Here is a 19597-nt window from a genome sequence, read left to right as displayed (position 1 = left end):
GGCCCTTTAATTGTTCAACACAGTAACGTAATATGCTACTTTTCGCACTAGTGCGGTAAACTAGCACCATATGTACTGTAATACATATTATAACAATATATTTTAAAAGTAAACACTAGAAATCACATAATGGTTGCGATTAGGGCTGCCATCTCGAATTTCGCCAAACCCGGACAAAGATTAAAAAAAACCGGACATTTGGAGTAAATCGCATTTTTTCCCCGGACGAGTCCGAAAATAATATTTAAAAAACAAGACCTTTAAATTTACATGTAGTTTTAATGTGCTTCCTTACCTCAAAAGACACTTCTTGACACCCCCCCCCCCCCCCCGGACGGCCTCCAAACTAGGACAAATCCGGGAAAACCCGGACGGATGGCAGCCCTAGTTGCGATGCATTACGCAACCCCCCAGTGTCCGGCAGCCGGCCACGGAACCGCCGAAACTTGACACCCTTCGGCCAAAACTCCTCCTTGTTGAAGGTCGCTAGATGATCAGTCGAACGCTCACCACAAACGAATTAAAATTCGCATTGTGTCGAGATTCCAACTTCGCGATCTTCAGGACGAGTCCGTACTTTACTCTTACATACTTTACGATATTATTAGCACCCTGGATTTTGAAAGAACAGGTTCATAATTGTGTCTAAAAGTTATGCATCATGTCTATTTTGCGTGAAATAAGGTAATACACCTCTACAAAGCTAGGTAGTACATTTGAAACTTATTATCAATTTGTCTCTTATATACTTCTACATGTCGTAATGTCTATAATAAATATACCTGTAACACATCAGGGTCTATGGCTTCCGCACTGGGTAACACCCTGGTCTGAACTACCTCCATCATAGGCAGCTCTTGTTCTAATTCACCCCGGCCTCCTGCAGTCACCCAGCCGTGTCGGGTTATCTCTGCAAGCTGCAGAAAAAAAAAAAAAGATTTTCTAGATTTCATATTCATAATTAAGGTATTAAAATTCATACAAAGAAGAAAGATCTCAAGTGATATCTAAGCAAAGCTCGGAACGTGTTTTTAAAATATCAGTAAATACCGGTTTATTTTGGTTTTACCCTGAACTTTCATAAAAACGTGAACGTATTAAGAACTTTATTATAACCTAAATAAACCGGTTTATTCGACGAGCGACGAGACGGCCGGCCTGGTGGTGTGCACCGTAATTGAAGACCCACATAGGAAGAAACCGGTTTTTATTGTTCGAAACCGGTTAATATGACAAGAACTTTATGGAAATGTTCACCTAAAAAACTGGTTTTACGAACGTAACCGAAATTAAAAAGTTTTTCGCCAAGTACATGATAACGGTTTTGAAATTTAACCAGTTTCTGAGCCTTGTAACTAAGAACCAGAGATCGGATTTTTGGCATCATTACTTGCAATAATTAAAAGACATTACTGCAAACTTCATGAAATTGAAATTGAACTGCAAGACTTAGACCATACCGAACTGGACCTACCTTATATGAGAGGTGAAGAAATAATGCATGCATAACTCACACATGCACATATGAATAAAAATTAACACATTGTCTTTTTGACGCACACAAACATATGGAAATGTATAGACAATTTTTTGCTCAATGTGCAAGGTTTTTTACAGAGGGTAAGTTACTAAAATGCTAGCCCAGTTACTTGTATGTTCTAAGTCATAAGAATAATAATCAATTAATTTCTTACCTGAAGTTTTATTTTTTTTTCTAACAAAATAACTGAGATATATTGTGTAGATTTCTTCTTCTTCTTCCTCGCGTTGTCCCGGCATTTTGCCACGGCTCATGGGAGCCTGGGGTCTGCTTGACAACTAATCCCAAGATTTGGCATAGGCACTAGTTTTTACGAAAGCGACTACCATCTGACCTTCCAACCCAGAGGGGTAAACTAGGCCTTGTTGGGATTAGTCCGGTTTCCTCACAATGTTTTCCTTCACCGAAAAGCGACTGGTAAATATCAAATGATATTTCGTACGTAAGTTCCGAAAAACTCATTGGTACGAGCCAGGTTTGAACCCGCGACCTCCGGATTGCAAGTTGCACGCTCTTACCGCTAGGCCACCAGCGCTTTTTATATTGTGTAGATTTATAAAGAAAATAAACATATTCACTACACACCTTATTTTAAGAGCATATACATAAAAAATGGATCTATTTGATTTTACCATTATTAGGTACTAAATTTGTTACTGTGAATTTAGGAATCAAAATTAATACAGGTTAGAAATCAATTTATTGATATTTGGATCCATGTTCACATTATAATGAGTTAGGGCCTGTTTCACAATGTCCAAGTGAAGTATTGGAGCTAATTAACAAATTAATTAACTGCCAGAGAAAACTACTTTAAGTTGTAAAGGAATTTACCTATCAGTTACGCTTATTTGAAGATTGTGAAACGCCAACAATGACTTTGTTCGTTGGATAAGTGGCAAGTAGTTTATTCAGGACATTACTTGGATATTGTGACACAAACTCTAAGCCTAAAATTCAATGCCTGTTTGAATAAAATAAACTCAAAAATGAACATACAGTCATTCTCTTCTCCGGGTTGACTTCTATCATGCCACGCAATAGCTGCTGGCAGTCGGGCGGCACGAAATGTGGCACGTGAAACACACCTCGCTTCACCTATAACATAACACATTGTCATCAGTCAGGATTAAGTTATAATTATGTAAGTAGTTAAGATTCATCCAGATTGTAGTTGCAAATTGTAGGCATCTTTCTCTTTCACTCTAATTTGCCGTTGTTGGAGTAAAAGGGAGAGATGCCAACTTGCCAACTTAGGTGTTTACGGTAGGCCCTCTGACAAATAAGCCATGAAGGTGCCGTTGAAGCACCATTAGGTGGGTCCACACAGAGCGAAAGTAAATTACCTCGCGTGTATGCTCGCTCTGTGTGGACCCGCCTATTCGCGAATCGTTCGCGCACTGCACGCGGGGTATACATCAAAGTATGTAAAATATGCGAGCAGTTAGCAAGAATTCAACAGATATGGACACTTTTTTCTTGTTTCAGTTCTTCAATACGAAACAAGCTGTCTAAGCCCTAATTATGACAAGGTATAGCCTGATTGTGTAATATTTTTGGGTAAATTTATGGGCCTTTTAAGTGTTTATAAGTTCATACAATTGCAATAGTTTGCGACTTGTATTCTTACTTAAAACTGTTGAAGTAAGGGTTTTTAACAACGATTTTACAACATAAAGTGACTAAAAACTGATCTTGATGCCAACATTTGACTACATTTTGCAGTTAACCAACTTTTATACCTTTCATATATAATTTTTAAAGTGGTTTTGGACGTAGCAAGAATAAACAAACCTTTTCAAGTAGCTGTCGTAGATTATCATCGTCAAACGGCAGGGCGCCGACGAGTAGCGCGTACAGGATGACGCCACACGACCACACGTCGGCTCTTCGGCCATCGTATTTCTCACCCTAAAAATATAAATGAAAATAAACTTATTAAACATTTTGAACTGTAAAGTGTAAACAAATTACAACTCTACACAGTACACATACAGGGAATGAAACTGTCACTGTCAAATACGGAGCTGCCATATGGCAAAATCTAAAACCTCCACAATCACTCTCGCCTCTTAAGTAAAAAATATCAGGAAATAGTTTCCATTTCAATCTATATCAATAAAATTGTTACGTTATGTTTGAACTTAGATGAGAAACAATAAAATTAAGTACTCAATGTTCTTGTTCCAAAATATGAAGCGATAAGTCCATTTGAATCTATATCAATATCAAAATAAAAAAATAAAATAAAGGTTTATAAACTTCCGGTACAAATTCATCCATTATATCTCTTATTTAAATAAATTTTATAGTAGTGGCAACATCTTAAACGCCCCTTTTAACGCAAAATTATATGGAAAATAAATAGTATTTTAGCAATACAATTCTAAAGCATTTTTATTTTAATACAAAATCTTCACAATTCAGGGCTATAAACGCGAAAATCGAAGTTAGTCAATAACGGGCATTTATCTCTGTCACTCTAATTACGTCTTAGTGAGAGTAAAAGAGAAAGATCCCCACAATTTGCGAATTTCGGTTTTCGCGATAGGCCCCCAGGATATTAAGTAATCGGTAAAAATTTAATTATTATTATCATAATTTTGAGAAAAGGAGTGTTTTTTTTATTGTAGCCATAATAGGTTGCCAACTAAATGTTTTCACTTATTCAAAAATAAAGTGCTTGGTAAAACATTACTAAAGCACTTTGGAATCATCTCAAAATATGTTTTTATAATATTAACTAAGAGTTTATTTGATTAACTGAACGCATTGCGAACGTTTAACGTGTGGGAGCACAATTAAAAAGCTTGCAACACTCCTCGCTAGTAAACGTCATTTTTAATGTTACCCGACCCGTTTCTCGAGTCATACTTTTCAACATTAGAAAGAGATACCTACTGCAAATAGCTCAAGAGTAAAAGGGACAAACTTCTTCTGACCCTTGAACCGACAATATTAAATTTGTTCGCATTTAATTTAATCAACGGGCAACGGCTGCTTTGATTTCGTATAACCGTCGAAATTGTAAAACGTTAATTCTTATAAACAGAGTGTGATATATCGTACTACGAGTGTAAAAACGGACATTAATTAAAATGAAGTCCGCCAAATCGAAACAGAAAATCAACGAGATGCGTACGCCGGCGCGGAGTAAGCAAAACGTGAACGGCGAGCGCGATCCTGTGCAAGTTTTCTGTAGATTACGCCCGATGCAACGAGACTCCGATATCCCGTGCATGAAGATTATTTCCCCGACAACAGTACTCCTAACTCCACCAGCAACGGCTTTGAGCTACAGATATGAGAACAACAAGTCGATGAAATACACTTTCAGAGAAGTTTTCCCTCCTGAAACATCGCAGAAAGAAGTCTTCGATAAAGTTGCATATCCGCTTGTAGAAGGCCTAATCAAAGGTAAAAATGGTCTATTATTCACTTACGGCGTCACCGGCAGCGGGAAAACCTTCACAATGACCGGCGAGCCCCAAAACTGCGGAATTTTGCCAAGATGTCTGAATATCTTATTTAAAACTATAAACGAATGCCAGGCGCATAAATACGTGTTCAAACCTGACAAAATGAATATGTTTGAAATTCAGTCTGAGGCGGAAGCCATGTTGGAAAGACAGCAGGAGCTACATAAATTCAAAATGGGGAAGAAAACCAACTCGAACCCAGACTTAGCAATGGCTTCGATGGAGGTTACAAAGGTTGAAGGTTTGAATGAAGACAACCAGTATGCAGTGTTTGTTTCATATGTAGAAGTCTACAATAACAGTGTCTTTGATTTACTGGAAGATGGACCGCCGGTGTCCAAAAATTTACCTGCCAAAATCATCAGAGAATATGCAGCAAAGAACATGTATGTACATGGTGTTACTGAGATTGAAATTAAGTCTGCAGAGGAGGCATTTGATGCATTCTATTTAGGCTTGAAACGGAAAAGGATGGCTCATACAACTCTTAATGCGGAATCAAGTCGGAGTCATTCGGTTTTCACCATCAGGCTGGTGCAGGCACCCGTAGATGAGGTAGGTGAGGCTATCATACAGAATAAGAAGTTTCTATCCATCAGCCAAATAAGCTTGGTTGACTTAGCTGGCAGCGAAAGGACAAATCGGACGAAAAATACTGGGCAGCGGTTACGAGAGGCTGGCAATATTAATAAGTCGTTAATGACGCTCCGAACGTGCCTGGAAGTGTTACGAGAGAACCAAGCTACTGGGGCAAAAAATATGGTACCATACAGAGAGTCCAAGATCACTCACCTGTTCAAAAACTTCTTTGAAGGAGAAGGGCAGGTACGTATGATTGTATGTGCTAACCCGAGAGCAGAGGACTATGATGAGACGCTTCAAGTTATGAAGTTTGCTGAAATGGCAGCAGAAGTAGAAGTAACTAAAGCCCAAGTCAACGATATTGCAGCCTCTATTGGCCTGGTATCTGGTAGGCGTAAGGCTAACAGACTATTTGCAACAGCCAGAGACAATTTAGGTCGACCTGATGCTAAAGAGTTGGAATTAGACCTAGGTCTTGTGTATAGCCTTGGCCCAGACTTCCCAAGTCTAGAACTGAATAGCTCACAAGCTGGCCACATTATTAAAGAACTCATGGCCCATTTGGAGATGCGGTTAGATCGGAGAGAAACCTTGAAACGGAGTAAAGCTTTGAAAGATGAGAGATTCAGAGCTGCTCTTATAGACATAGAGAAAGAGTCTCTTGAAGTAAGAGGAGAGAATGCTGCTTTAAGAGGACAGCTAGCAGCATCTGAACGCAGAATCAGAGCTCTAGAAGACCGGCTGACAGCTACTGAGAATGAAGCGACTTCTAACAAACGGAAACTGAATGAACTGACTGAATACACAAGCACACTGAAAAGGGAGCTGCAAGATAAAGAGCTACAGCTAAGCCAGAATAAGCTAGAGAAAGAGAAAATGAAGCGCATCTTAGAAAGAAAATACAATCACAAGATAGCAGCAGAACATGAGCGGGCAAAAGAAATACATACTGAAAAAGAGAAATTACGCAATGCTATAGAAGATAAGGAGAATCGCTTAAGGATTATAGCTGAAGCGTTAGACAGAGGTGATATAGAGCCGAAGCATACTGGAGAGTTTGCAGCACAGACTAGTGTAAGAGACTACACTCCAGGGTCGACACCTAGAGCTTTACCAGCGCACTTACTAACTCCATTCAGCTCAGTACCTCATACTCGGGAAACTAGAGACACACCAGCATCGTCTCGACGCGGTGTAGCCATTGCCAACCCTAGGCACCGTCGTTCATTATCCGCCGACGGTCGAGGTTGGATTGAACATGCTCCAAACAAACTCGTCCCAATGGGTACCGTTATGAAACCTTCCATAAGTAACAGCAAAGTAGTCAACAAGCTAACAACAGTCAAAGACATAGCTAATTCTAAAGCATCGAAATACTGCTTAATATCTCAAGAGCAAGACACAGATGGAGAACTAGAAACAAAGCTGTACAAAGGCGATGTTGTGCCAACTTGCGGCGGTGGCGCTCAAGTTATTTTCAATGATGTAGAAATGCTAAAACAGTTCTCTCCGACTCGGGAATCAAATAGGGAGTCGGCTAATACTCAGAGAACTTCAGGATGCGCCAGACATTCAGGAAAGAGAAGAGAGACAACGCATTCGCCGCCGCAAACTCCTTCTAATACTAGCAAGAAACAAAGGGTAGATGATGAATGAATATGTGTTGAAATTGTGACAGGCGAGGTTGTAGTAGGATGATTTGTGGTATAGATATTTCATAGTAGAGAAAGACTTGGCATATATCACATAATTTTTTTCGGGCATAATATAGTGTAAAAATTTGAGAGATTCACATAAATTTAAAGTAAAATATGCCAAAATCTGACACTCTTCGGTTTAAAGAATTTTTTTTTATTTCTCATAAGAATTTTTTACAATTCACTTACATGAGAATTAGGAGTAAATAAGTTAACAATGTACGGGTGAGCGTATGCATGCATATTTACATTCACACAATATTAACAAGTGCCTTAAATTACCTTAAAATATATACATATCTACAGTTTTCATTTAGTGTAACTACACAAAAGGCAAAACATTATTTCTGCACTAAATGCTCTTCTGCTATATATTAAAATCCATGAATATTGGTCCCTGTCGTTTTCTATCGTCGTTTTTTTTTTTATACTACGTCGGTGGCAATCAAGCATACGGCCCGCCTGATGGTAAGCAGTGTCCGTAGCCTATGTACGCCTGCAACTCCAGAGGCGTTACATGCGCGTTGCGACCCTAAACCCGCCCCCCCCTCGTTGAGCTCTGGCAACCTTACTCACCGGCAGGAACACAACACTATGAGTAGGGTCTAGTGTTATTTGGCGTCGTCGTCGGCTGTCGTTTTTACTACTCAATAAAAATAATAAAGCAAAATGTGTTTTGTTTAATAAATCAAACGCATTTATACTGAATATACAAAATTTGAAAGATCTTACGGGGTCGAGACAAATCTCACGACTTCTCACCAGCGGGAATGGGGGGGGGGGGGCCTAAAAACCCTCAAAAACTGCGTAATTAATGGACGCCCCCTAAAATCAAAGTGAAAATATGAACAAATCAGCCTACGTCCACCTTGCTTTAAATAATAGTGTGTTGTATTGAATTGTGGCAAATAAACACATGCTTTACTTGTTTGTTAAGATCTTCAATATATATAATTAAAGCGCATTTTATACATTGTGGTCTTGAGATACTTGGCAGATTTTCATAATTTATTTTATTTTATTTTGGTTCATAAAACAATTTTTATTTTGCTTTCGTATGTTAACCATCCCTATGATTGGAGCTTGGTATATGTAATAAAGTTGTACATTTAATTAATTTAAAAAATAATTTACATCTGGTTACCTAAACAGGATAAATAAAAAGTAAGCTACTTTAACCTTTTGAACGCCAAGAACACCTTAATGTTGTTGTTACTAGTTGTGCCCACAGCGCCAAGGACAACTATAGGCGTTATGGCGGATGCTGTCAAAGTATCTTTGGCACTTTCAAGTAAGGTTTACATTAGCTCGCTTGGCGTTAAGTGTCGTCTTTAGTCAAGACGTAAAGTTTTCAAAAGGTTAATATTATATAAGTTTCTTGATTATTTTAGGGTTAGGATACCAAAACACTGTTATGATCTGTCAGGTTACTTAGAGCCATGGTGTATAAATTTGGAGGAAATCTCAAAACCTAATCAGTACATTTTTAATCTGTGATTGCATTTGTATTTTTAATTGTTTATAAGAACAAAATAGATTTAGTTTTTTACTTAATTGATTGGGTGATTGTTTTTTAGTTTAATTAAATTAAAATAATTGGTTACATTTGATTTAATCATGATTCTTGGAACTTTTGATTACGGTTTTGATTAAATATTGTCAGTAGATATATGTGCACAGACGAAAGGTTCAAAAATATGTACACAACTACAGGATGTTTATTTAGTCACCTGCAATAATTTACGGGGAGAATATATAGGTCATACTAGCAATATTAAACAAATGTTTGCCTATTTCATACATTTTGGTTGTCTGACCTTGACATTTTGTATTTTTTTTTATACCACGTCGGTGGCAAACAACCATACCGCCCGCCCGATGGTAAGCAGTCTCCGTAGCCTATGTACGCCTGCAACTCCAGAGGAGTTACATGCGCGTTGCCGACCCTAAACCCCCCCCCCCCCCCCCCTCGTTGAGCTCTGGCAACCTTACTCACCGGCAGGAACACAACACTATGAGTAGGGTCTAGTGTTATTTGGCTGCTGTTTTCTGTAAGGTGGAGGTACTTCCCCAGTTGGGCTCTGCTCTAGATCTGGAATGACATCCACTGGCTGTGCCCTACCACACAAAGCGAGATGACATTCACAATGCCCATACCTCTCTTTTGGACGTAGTTTAAGGACGTACCCGGGTCCATGTATGGGAGAGTAAATTTTTTTTTCGCAATTTCGGGGTTGGTCCCATAGTAAAAGTTGCTCAGTATTTCCGTAAATTATTGCAGGTGACTAAATAAACAACCTTTATATTCCGAATACACATACCCCCTTATTCTTAAACGTGTACTAAAGTTACGATGCCGCTGATCATCGTTTGTCCCTTTCCGACGTATTGGTATGATGGAAAGGGACAAACGATGATCACCGGCATCTTAACTTTAGTACCCGTTTATGAATAAGGGGGAAAATATATAGCTGTGTTATGATGTACTTAATTAGAATAATATGTTAAAATATATCTAGAGACGAAAGTCTATATTTCGTTGTCTTTAAAGACTACGATGAGGGCATCCGCTGTTGTGGGCGGGCGCACGCACGCGGGTGCCAATATAGATAAAATCTGTCGCACACGTCCGCGCAAATCAGGGATATAACCACAAAAATCGAAGTTCGTCCTTCGCGGGCGTTTTTCACTGTCACTCTAATTACGTCTTAGTGAGAGTAAAAGAGAAAGATCCCCGCAATATGCGAATTTCGGTTTTCGTGGCAGGCTCCCAGGTACACCCCACATTAGTCTCCCGAGCGTCGGCGTCTAGTCAACTCTATGGCTGCTGCTCGACGCAACGTTAGCGCAACTGCGCAACGACGCCATTTTCCATGGCGCTGACTAGACATAGACGCTAGTGTGGGTTTACTTAGCGTTGCTCATACTATTTTTCTTATATACTACGTCGGTGGCAAACAAGCATACGGCCCGCCTGATGGTAAACAGTCTCCGTCGCCTATGTACGCCATGCGCGTTGCCGACCCTAACAGTGCGCACCCTCGTTGAGCTCTGGCAGCCTTATTCACCGACAGGAACACAACACTATGAGTAGGGTATAGTTATTTGGTAGTTATATTATTACATACTATTTTTCGTTAACCCGCTTCATGTAACCGGGCCCGCTAGCGGACGCCCTAAAACCTGTTGTTACCTCTATTCAATTGTTTCTGTTCCTGTATAATGTATTGTAAACTGTGAGGTGTGCAATAAAGTGTATTGTGTATCGACCATAGAGTTAAAGTCGGAACACGCTAAGTTTTCATGCCAAGTGATATTTCGAGTATGGAGATAGGAATATGTATACATTCTCACTGCAAAGTTAGCGTGGTATTTGTCAAGCAATATGGCGGTCTTCATTGGATGGGGATTAGCAAGCCGCTCCGGTGTGTGAGCGGAACATCGCTATATACGTGCATAGCCTTGTCTCGCTCATACACGTCGGCGTGTCATCCGCATCAGTGTCGTAACTCATATAGAATTAGACTATTTTATATAAGAAACCAATTACCCGTTATGAAACGACTTTGTGAATATTATAGTTTTATAGTAAGTTGTAGCTTTTCTAGCAGTATTTTGTTTGTACGTAGTTTGTATAATAAATTACCCTATGCGGTATAATTATGGGTATTTTTATTAAAAACTTAGTAATTAACAACCCACTTTTTACATGGTATCAACATCTGATTCATGAAAATCGCTTCAGTAGTTTCAAGTAATAATGAGATAACAAAGTTAGTATTAAGAGGAAAGGGGACCGCTTCTCCATACAAACGTAGTCCCCATTTTCCTCTAGATACTGACATTATGGAACATATTTTTATTTAATTTATATATACAGTGTGTCCCTAGCCATTGGACAAAGCCGAATTGTACATATGCATTAAGGTATTTAGAACCAGTGTACAAAGTATCATAACAAACGGTGTAGGTAGCGGTTTCGAAGAAATTAACAAATTACCATTTTTTATTTACTTTGGAGCAGCCTGTATGTGTTAGTAGCTCCTAAGGCAGGGTTTCCCAATCTTTTTCAACCTGCGGCGCAGTTACAAGTCTAGTATTTTGCAACGGCGCCCTTGTAAATTTAAAATCACGGTCGAAAAAGAGTGACACGACGCTATATTATTTACCGATGCGAGCGCTCAAATAGGTACCCGCGAATATTTGTGGTTTCGGATAATGACAGAACTCACGGCGCCCCTCTTTACTTTCTACGGCGCACCAGGGCGCCGCGGCGCACACTTTGGGAACCCCTGTCCTAAGGTAATATCCTCAAAGAATAGTATGGAATCTTCTTCGACCTTTTTGATTATCTTTTTTATTTATGACACTAATAAGCTTCTGACTTTTGAAAAATGTCGTCATTATCAAATATTTCGAACAAATTGTCAAAAACACTGCCAAAGATTAACACAGTGTGTTTCTTTTTGTTGTCGATTATTGCAAAGAACATTTGTTAAAAATTTTTTTTTTATCTTTTGTTATAATTAAAAAAATATTGCATGCAACAAAACCGTTGCATGGACTGAGCACTCTTGGTCTTCTTAATTCTCTTTGCGTAGACATAGAATCAGTTGAAGAGACGTCATGCCAAAGTTCACTATCTAGAAATTAATCTATACTATAACTAATTCATCAAAAACTTTACTAGATATCGCTGTAAAAACTGACACTCACGTGGTATCTTCGTAATTTGTGGTTGTACCTTCAAACCGGATTTTATTTTTGAGAGATAGACGTCACGCATCGAACATTCGAGAATAAAAAAATAAGTTTTTGGTAAAAAAAAACATTGTTAGTACAAGCTTTTATCGCTGTCTGTACTTTACTTTCCATAGGCAACTAATACTCATTAAGACAATTCAAAAAACACCATCACAACTAGGTTGCGTTGTTTTATCACAGATTTCCTATGGGTACCTCCTGTCTCCATCATCAGATTAGCTCTAAGGTACCATAATATTGCATTGTCACCCGACTTACATATGTATGCAAAGTTTAAGTTTCATCGGAAACCGGGAAAGGGGGCTAAATTTATCTTGCAAGATTTGATCCGTACAAACATAGGTATAGGTAAAAAACTTAAGTAAGTCACCTTTTTTTTCTGTTGTATGTAGTTGTGACGAGTTCGAATAGACATTTGTTTTGTTTGTGTGTGTCTTTTAAACATGTATTGTCTATTCGAACCCGTCACAACTACATACAACAGGTTATTTACTTAAGTTTTTTACCTATACATAGTTACATTTGTAAGTTAAATAAAAGCTTATGTAAAAACCTGCCGTGACACTGGGTAAAGTTCTTGCTTGCTGCAACAGTGACTTACCCGTATAACTTCAGGACAGGCGTAATTATATACTTACTTTACTCTTTGGGCGTAATGCGAACACCCACTTGGCGTCTTGAACATGGAACCAGCCGGCTGTAGAGATGCTATGTCGAAATAATGATAAAAATCTCCACTAGATGTCGCTGTCACAACTCTAACTTACCCGTATAACTTCAGGACCGGCGTAATGAGGACTCCCATATGACGTTTCTAACATGGAACCGACTGGTTGTAGAGATAATATGCCGAAATAATGATCAAAATCTCCACTAGATGTCGCTGTCACAACTCTAACTTACCCGTATAACTTCAGGACCGGCGTAATGAGGACTCCCATATGACGTTTCTAACATGGAACCGACTGGTTGTAGAGATAATATGCCGAAATAATGATCAAAATCTCCACTAGATGTCGCTGTCACAACTCTAACTTACCCGTATAACTTCAGGACCGGCGTAATGAGGACTCCCATATGACGTTTCTAACATGGAACCGACTGGTTGTAGAGATACTATGCCGAAATAATGATCAAAATCTCCACTAGATGTCGCTGTCACATGTCTCACACGTAGTATCGTAGTAGACTTACCCGTATAACTTCAGGACAGGCGTAATGCGGACTCCCACATGATGTATCTAACATGGAACCGGCGGGCTGTAGAGATGTTATGCCGAAACGATGATCAAAATCTCCACTAGATGTCGCTGTCACAACTCTCATACGTAATATCTTAGTAAACTTACCCGTATAACTTCAGGACAGGCGTAATGCGGACTTCCACATGACGTTTCTAACATTGAACCGGCGGGCTGTAGAGAAGCCATGCCGAAGTCTGCTATTTTGATGTTGTTCCGTTCGTCTAGCAATAGGTTCTCGGGCTTTAGGTCGCGGTGGCTGTAACAGAAATGTAAAATTTATATCATAAACTAGAGAAAAAGCGACCAAATCTCCCAGTGGCCGAGCCCGGAATCGAACCATCGTCTTCAGCTTACGTGGCTAACGCCCCGAGCCTCTAAGGCCACCCGGCCATGGCGAAACCCGTTCGTATATATTAATATTATGCAATCTTTGATAGTCTAGGCGTCTTTGACAAACTCAAACCCCCTTATTCATAAACGTCTACTAAAGTTACGATGCCGCTAATAATCGTTTGTCCCTTTCCGACGTATTGGTATGATGGAAAGGGACAAATGATTATTAGCGGCATCGTAACTTTAGTAGACGTTTATGAATAAGGGGGTAAAGGGTTAAGGGTGAGCAGTACGTGCTTGATGCGTGCTTGTACGAATCCCTTACCGAATAAATAATAGTATTATCGTACAGAAATGAACACTTCCTACAAAACCGAAGTTTGACAGCGATTCAGGGACGAATCATGCTGTCACTTTCTAATGTATGGAACTATCCCTTTCGGCTATTTAGGGTTGTCAAAATTCCAGTCATTATCTGTGTTCGTGCACGCATAGAGACGTCAAGTTGTGGAACCCTAATAATTGCTCGAAGCAATGCTGAGCCGGACGGAGCCGAGAATACCCGAAAGGAGTGTCGCTCCACTGCCCTTACGGGATTACGCTATAGCGTGAAAGATGGTGCGGCCATGATTTTTCTCTATTGTTTTAATGTAAATTGTTAGTTGTAAGTTGTGGTAAAAATTAAGACACAATATAAATTGAAGTCATATGATGGTACAATTAGGGAACAAATCCAATAATTTGGATTGGATCGCATTCGGCAAAAAAATCGTAAAAACTTACCATATAGAATGGCTATGACAGAAGTCGAGAGCGGATATGATCTGCCTAAAGAACCTCCGCGCCTCCTTGGGCGTCAGCCGGCCTTTCTTCACCAGGTAGTCGAACAGCTCGCCTCCGCTTACATGCTCCAGCACCAGGTACCTGTGACAGATAGTGTTGGTTAAAACTTGAGTTGTTAGAGTCATCTGGGGGCCTACCGCAAAAACCGCAATTCGCAAATTGCGGGGATCTTTCCCTTTTACTCTCACTAAAACGTAATTAGAGTGACAGAGCAAAATGCCCGCAATTGACGAATTTGGATTTTGCCGGTAGCCGCCCTGCTTTAAGACTTGATTGTGTTTTTCAGACTCGTTATTTTCAACGTTAGAGGCCCGAGTCTTTAGTAGACTTAGGTCCTTTTCAGAGAACTCTCATTATTTTTACGAAAAAATTCAAAATGCATTTGCTTGCATGCTCAGTTAGCTGCACCGTACCATAGCGAAATAAGTAACATAGAGTCCTCTCTCCATACATCAGTTTTGGTACCAAAACGCTTATTATTTTCGTAGGCGACATCTAGAATCGAGTAGCGGAATTATCAGTACTGCTACAAAACTGATGTATGCAGTTAGCACTCTATGTTACTTACTTATTTCTCTGTGACCATAGCATAACGGTTTTTTTCTTTACTGTTACTAGTATTAAGATACAGCCTACAAAATTGTTGGTGGAGTCTTTATTCAGTCCCAACAGCTTCCTGAAAGTATTATCCGATAGATGCGACTGTCGAATATGGAGGCACCTGGTAGTTGTGACTGGGCGACCTGTACGTTGTTTTGTTACTTTTTAGTTTAGTTTAGTTGTAATTAGTAAATACTAACACTAGTTATTAGGTACGTAGCTTAGATAAACTAACAAAATCTATGGATTGTAAAGATCTGAAATAAATGATAATTTAATTTTAATTTTATTGGGCTTGTGTTCTTTTTGAGTCCTCGTAAAAAGACACCACTAACGGAAGTTTGATGTTAGCGCCATCTTTTGGTGAGTAGATGACATTACGTAGGTATTTCGTAAAATTAACCCTTTTCTTGTCCATATATCTTACAGAAGTTACAAGTTAACTTGTATTTTTTTATTATAAATGCAATTCTTATTTATGATGTAGTAATCAGGCTTGTTTTGTTGCCAAGAAGCGGATTAAATGGATTATATTGTGTATTATTTTTCGTTAATAGTAAAGAGGAATATGGTATTGGTATCTATATTTGAAATCGAATGTAGGTTTATATATAATCTGCGAAAATACATAGAAAATCAAATAACCACAACCGAATACTCCTCCTCATCTTTCTTGGAATTGAAAGTCATGCAGTTAATATTGATTATATTTTTGTAAAAAATTGGTTATCTTTTTATTTTTTGAGTATTCATATGTTGGTTACGATATGTTTTAGTTTAGCAAAGCAAAGATTTGTAGAAGTTATCAACAATAGGTAGTATTATTTGTGGTCAACGTATTGTTGTGCCAACTTGTATAGTTTGCCGCAGGACTGTCTCATTTCAAACATAGACAGAGACAATCAATGCTTTATTTGTCTTACGCTAGTACTAGCACCCGAAAGAAAGGGATGAGTATATTTTACTTTGTTCTTACTCTTACTGACTGACAAGTTGTGTTCGTCAGACTATGTTATACAACTAAGCCTTGGTAAAAAAAAAGTACTTACAGGTATTTCTTATTTTCATAAACGTCTGATAATCCTAGGACATGTGGGTGTTCTATTAATTTCATTATTGCTATTTCTCGCTCCACCTGAAACAAAAACAATTGCACATTTTAACTTTATGCAGAAAATATAAGAGTACCTATTTTCGGAAAAAAGTGTACAATTAACTTTTTTTGGAAAACCACCAAGTTTTGGGTTATTTCTACTCAAAATAAGTATTTGTTTGTATTTATTATAATACTGTGTATTTATGCATGTTTGTTTATAATAGTGGTGTTTAGATAGTGACTTTTATCTCTCTGTACTGATTTCCGCACCAATTGTAAGTTTCTGTTTGGCCCAATGGTTGACTGGTAGAGAATGCCTTAAGGAATTAAGTCCGCCATTTGTACATATTTTAGTATTGTGCAATAAAGGTTAAATAAATAAATAAAATCACGATGGCTAGCGATCAAAAAAAGGACAAATTAGTCCAAAAAAAATTGACAGTTGTGACGCATTTTCACATGCATTTTTAGTCACAAAACTGACACCCAAAATTTTTATAAATAACGGGGACACTTTTTTCTTTTATTTAATTAATATGCCTCGTAATTCGGAGTCGAAATAACCTAAGAGTCATTCGTTTTTAGAATAAAAGTAAATGATATTTTTTGTAAAAGAATTATTTCTTTAGATAATGTAAAGTTAAGCTATCAAGTGTGTGTGGTCTCAAAAATCGTGGGTCTCAAAAAGTATATTTATTCCGTTAGATTTCGATAAAATTTGGTACAAAATAAGCGCAATTTCAAGGAAGAAAGGTTTTTTTGTCCTAAAAAACCTTCCTCTAAATTTGGGAAACGTAGGTACGATATTTTCTTAACTCAATGTAAATTTATATATTTTTTCCGGGAAATGACTAGCTCTTCATACCAGCCAAATATTTAACCAAATCTAACGAAAAAAAAAAATTGTTCTCAAATTAAAAATCGGCCCACATGTTAAAAAATATTACTTGTTTTAATTCAATAATATGACAGAAATCCGCTGGAGAATGACCTTAAGCTTCCATGACAGCCGTTAAGCCAGTTAGCCATTGATTTTATTAAGCCTTTGCTCGCCAAAACTTATCTTTTCAACACCAATGACAAATTTAATCCAATAATATTTTTGGCCTTTGTGGATTGCGGGGGAACTTGGAGAGTGTTAAGGTCTAAGAACAAAATAAATTACTTTCTTATAAAAATATTTTAATTTGTGTTTTTTACAATATTTAAACTATAAACGAAATAAACTTTGAAATTTCGTTTATAGCTTCGTTTCGTTCGTGTTATAGTACATTACTATAGAGGACGGGAAACGAAGGGTTGCAGGACAAGTAGATATAGACGGCCGAGCGTAGCGAGGTCAAATAGGGATACGCGGCCGGCAACCCCGTTTCTCGCCGAGATTTGTAAGGTTTTTTACTTAACTAACCACTTGATGTTAGCTAAAAGTTTAGAGTTGGGCAGAGGAAAGGGAAGGTTATGATGTAGCTAACAGCATATAGTGGTGGGAGGCTCATTGGATCATATTTAAAGAAAAAACTTCAGGATTTTTAGGCTGATGTCCGGACTTTTGTCATTAGAGCGTAGTGAAATTTTTTAAGGGCTTGACGTTTTAAATGTTGAATGATAAATTAATACGTGGGTACTTGCATTAGCACGGATTTACTAAGTTACTTCCTATTGAGATCTTAATAGTAACCTTGCCCGTGATGCGATAAATGTTGAATTATGAAACATTATGCTTAGAAATAAAGGCGAAGCGCTGGTTGCCTAGCGGTAAGAGCGTGCGACTTGCAATCCGGAGGTCGCGGGTTCAAACCCTGGCTCGTACCAATGAGTTTTTCGGAACTTACGTACGAAATATCATTTGATATTTACCAGTCGCTTTTCGGTGAAGGAAAACATCGTGAGGAAACCGGACTAATCCCAAAAAGGCCTAGTTTACCCCTCTGGGTTGGAAGGTCAGATGGCAGTCGCTTTCGTAAAAACTAGTGCCTACGCCAAATCTTGGGATTAGTTGTCAAGCGGACCCCAGGCTCCCATGAGCCGTGGCAAAATGCCGGGACAACGCGAGGAAGAAGAAGATGCTTAGAAATAAAGGAAAAATGAAACTCGAACTCCTGACTCCGAGATACCAGCATGTCGCTCTGCCAGCTGAGCTACCGAGGCTTACCCGTTGACAGCGAATATTTCCACCATATCCTTTATATGCGCCTAGCGACATCTACCGTAGTAGTTTAAAATAAATAAATATTTAGTTTGACATGTATTCCATTATTTCTTTTTAGTTTTCCTGTTTCTTTTGTTTCGTAGTTTTTAATTTGACGGTAATTTCGAATTTGTTATTTTTTTTTTTTTTTTTATAATTATTATTGACGTTTTATAATTATATGTTTGCATGCCAAATCATTGACGATCATAATGTAAATTCATATAGATTAACATAAGAATAATTTATACTGTAATTTATCGTTATGAAAATAAATAAATCTAAATCTAAATCTAAGTTCTAAACCGGCTACGCAATAGTTATGAAACAGATACGTACTTTCATTATGAAACAGATACGTACTTTCATTATGAAACAGATACGTACTTTCATTATGAAACAGATACGTACTTTCATTATGAAACAGATACGTACTTTCATTATGAAACAGATACGTACTTTCATTATGAAACAGATACGTACTTTCATTATGAAACAGATACGTACTTTCATTATGAAACAGATACGTACTTTCATTAGCACGGATTCGCTAAGTTTCTCCCTGTTAATGATCTTGATGGCGACCTTCTTGCCCGTGACGCAGTGGACGCCCAGCTTGACCAGACCTGTTGACAAAATATTGAGCATTTTAGTAACATGATTTAATTATGATAGCGTTAGTGCTTACTCGATAAATCAGTTTCTTTACCAAAACGCGGGTTATTTCACAGTTGACATGTAGCGACAAGTAGCGGGTTGTTTCACAGTCGACATTTATTAGCGGTAAGTAGCGGATTTATCAGTGCCGCTACCTGACAATAGATGTCACCTGCGTCGCGATTGTCGAAAAGTGTATTGCTCAACAATTTAGAACTAATATCAATCAATGAAATGATAATTTAATTAATGAATCAGACAGTAATGTCAAACCTGCTTATTGTATTTTTTTTTCTCCTCTGAAGACTAGTAAATAGAATTTAAGTATGGCTCATGATTTCAATGATTTCATTTTCTTTATGCTGTTGGTATGTTTGTTAACATTATGTACTTAATAATGAACCTCCAGGTCTATGATTCTTAAGTATGTTAAGTACTCTACATTGTACTTCAAATCCATTTGTATATGTGACTGTTTGTGTTCTAAATAAAAAAAAAAAAAAAAAAAATAAGCAGAAGGAGTTGAAAATAGAGTTCCGGTTAATCCGGTTATAATATAAGCTGAAAATTGTTG

General features: G+C 38.1%; 2 protein-coding genes across 4 annotated transcripts in view; one reads left to right on the top strand and one right to left on the bottom strand.

The window, feature by feature from the left end:
- LOC133533683 (serine/threonine-protein kinase BRSK2-like) overlaps positions 1–19597 on the bottom strand; it is a 69498-nt gene that overhangs the window by 40842 nt on the left and 9059 nt on the right. For all 3 annotated transcript variants that reach the window (XM_061872709.1, XM_061872708.1, XM_061872710.1), the window contains exons 3-9: positions 18898–18992; positions 16132–16217; positions 14423–14563; positions 13412–13562; positions 3335–3451; positions 2540–2638; positions 783–917 (exon numbers count right to left, since the gene is read on the bottom strand). In XM_061872709.1, the coding sequence (XP_061728693.1) occupies positions 783–917; positions 2540–2638; positions 3335–3451; positions 13412–13562; positions 14423–14563; positions 16132–16217; positions 18898–18992 (824 nt within the window). The remainder of the gene's footprint in view (positions 1–782; positions 918–2539; positions 2639–3334; positions 3452–13411; positions 13563–14422; positions 14564–16131; positions 16218–18897; positions 18993–19597) is intronic.
- On the top strand, positions 3681–8406 carry LOC133533682 (kinesin-like protein KIF23). Its single transcript, XM_061872707.1, has one exon. It carries the CDS (start codon positions 4639–4641, stop codon positions 7255–7257), a length of 2619 nt encoding a protein of 872 aa, XP_061728691.1. The 5' UTR covers positions 3681–4638; the 3' UTR covers positions 7258–8406.

This window comes from Cydia pomonella, unplaced genomic scaffold (genome assembly GCF_033807575.1).
Source record: "Cydia pomonella isolate Wapato2018A unplaced genomic scaffold, ilCydPomo1 PGA_scaffold_199, whole genome shotgun sequence".
NCBI lineage: Eukaryota > Metazoa > Arthropoda > Insecta > Lepidoptera > Tortricidae > Cydia > Cydia pomonella.
This window is presented reverse-complemented; position numbering and strand designations above follow the sequence as displayed.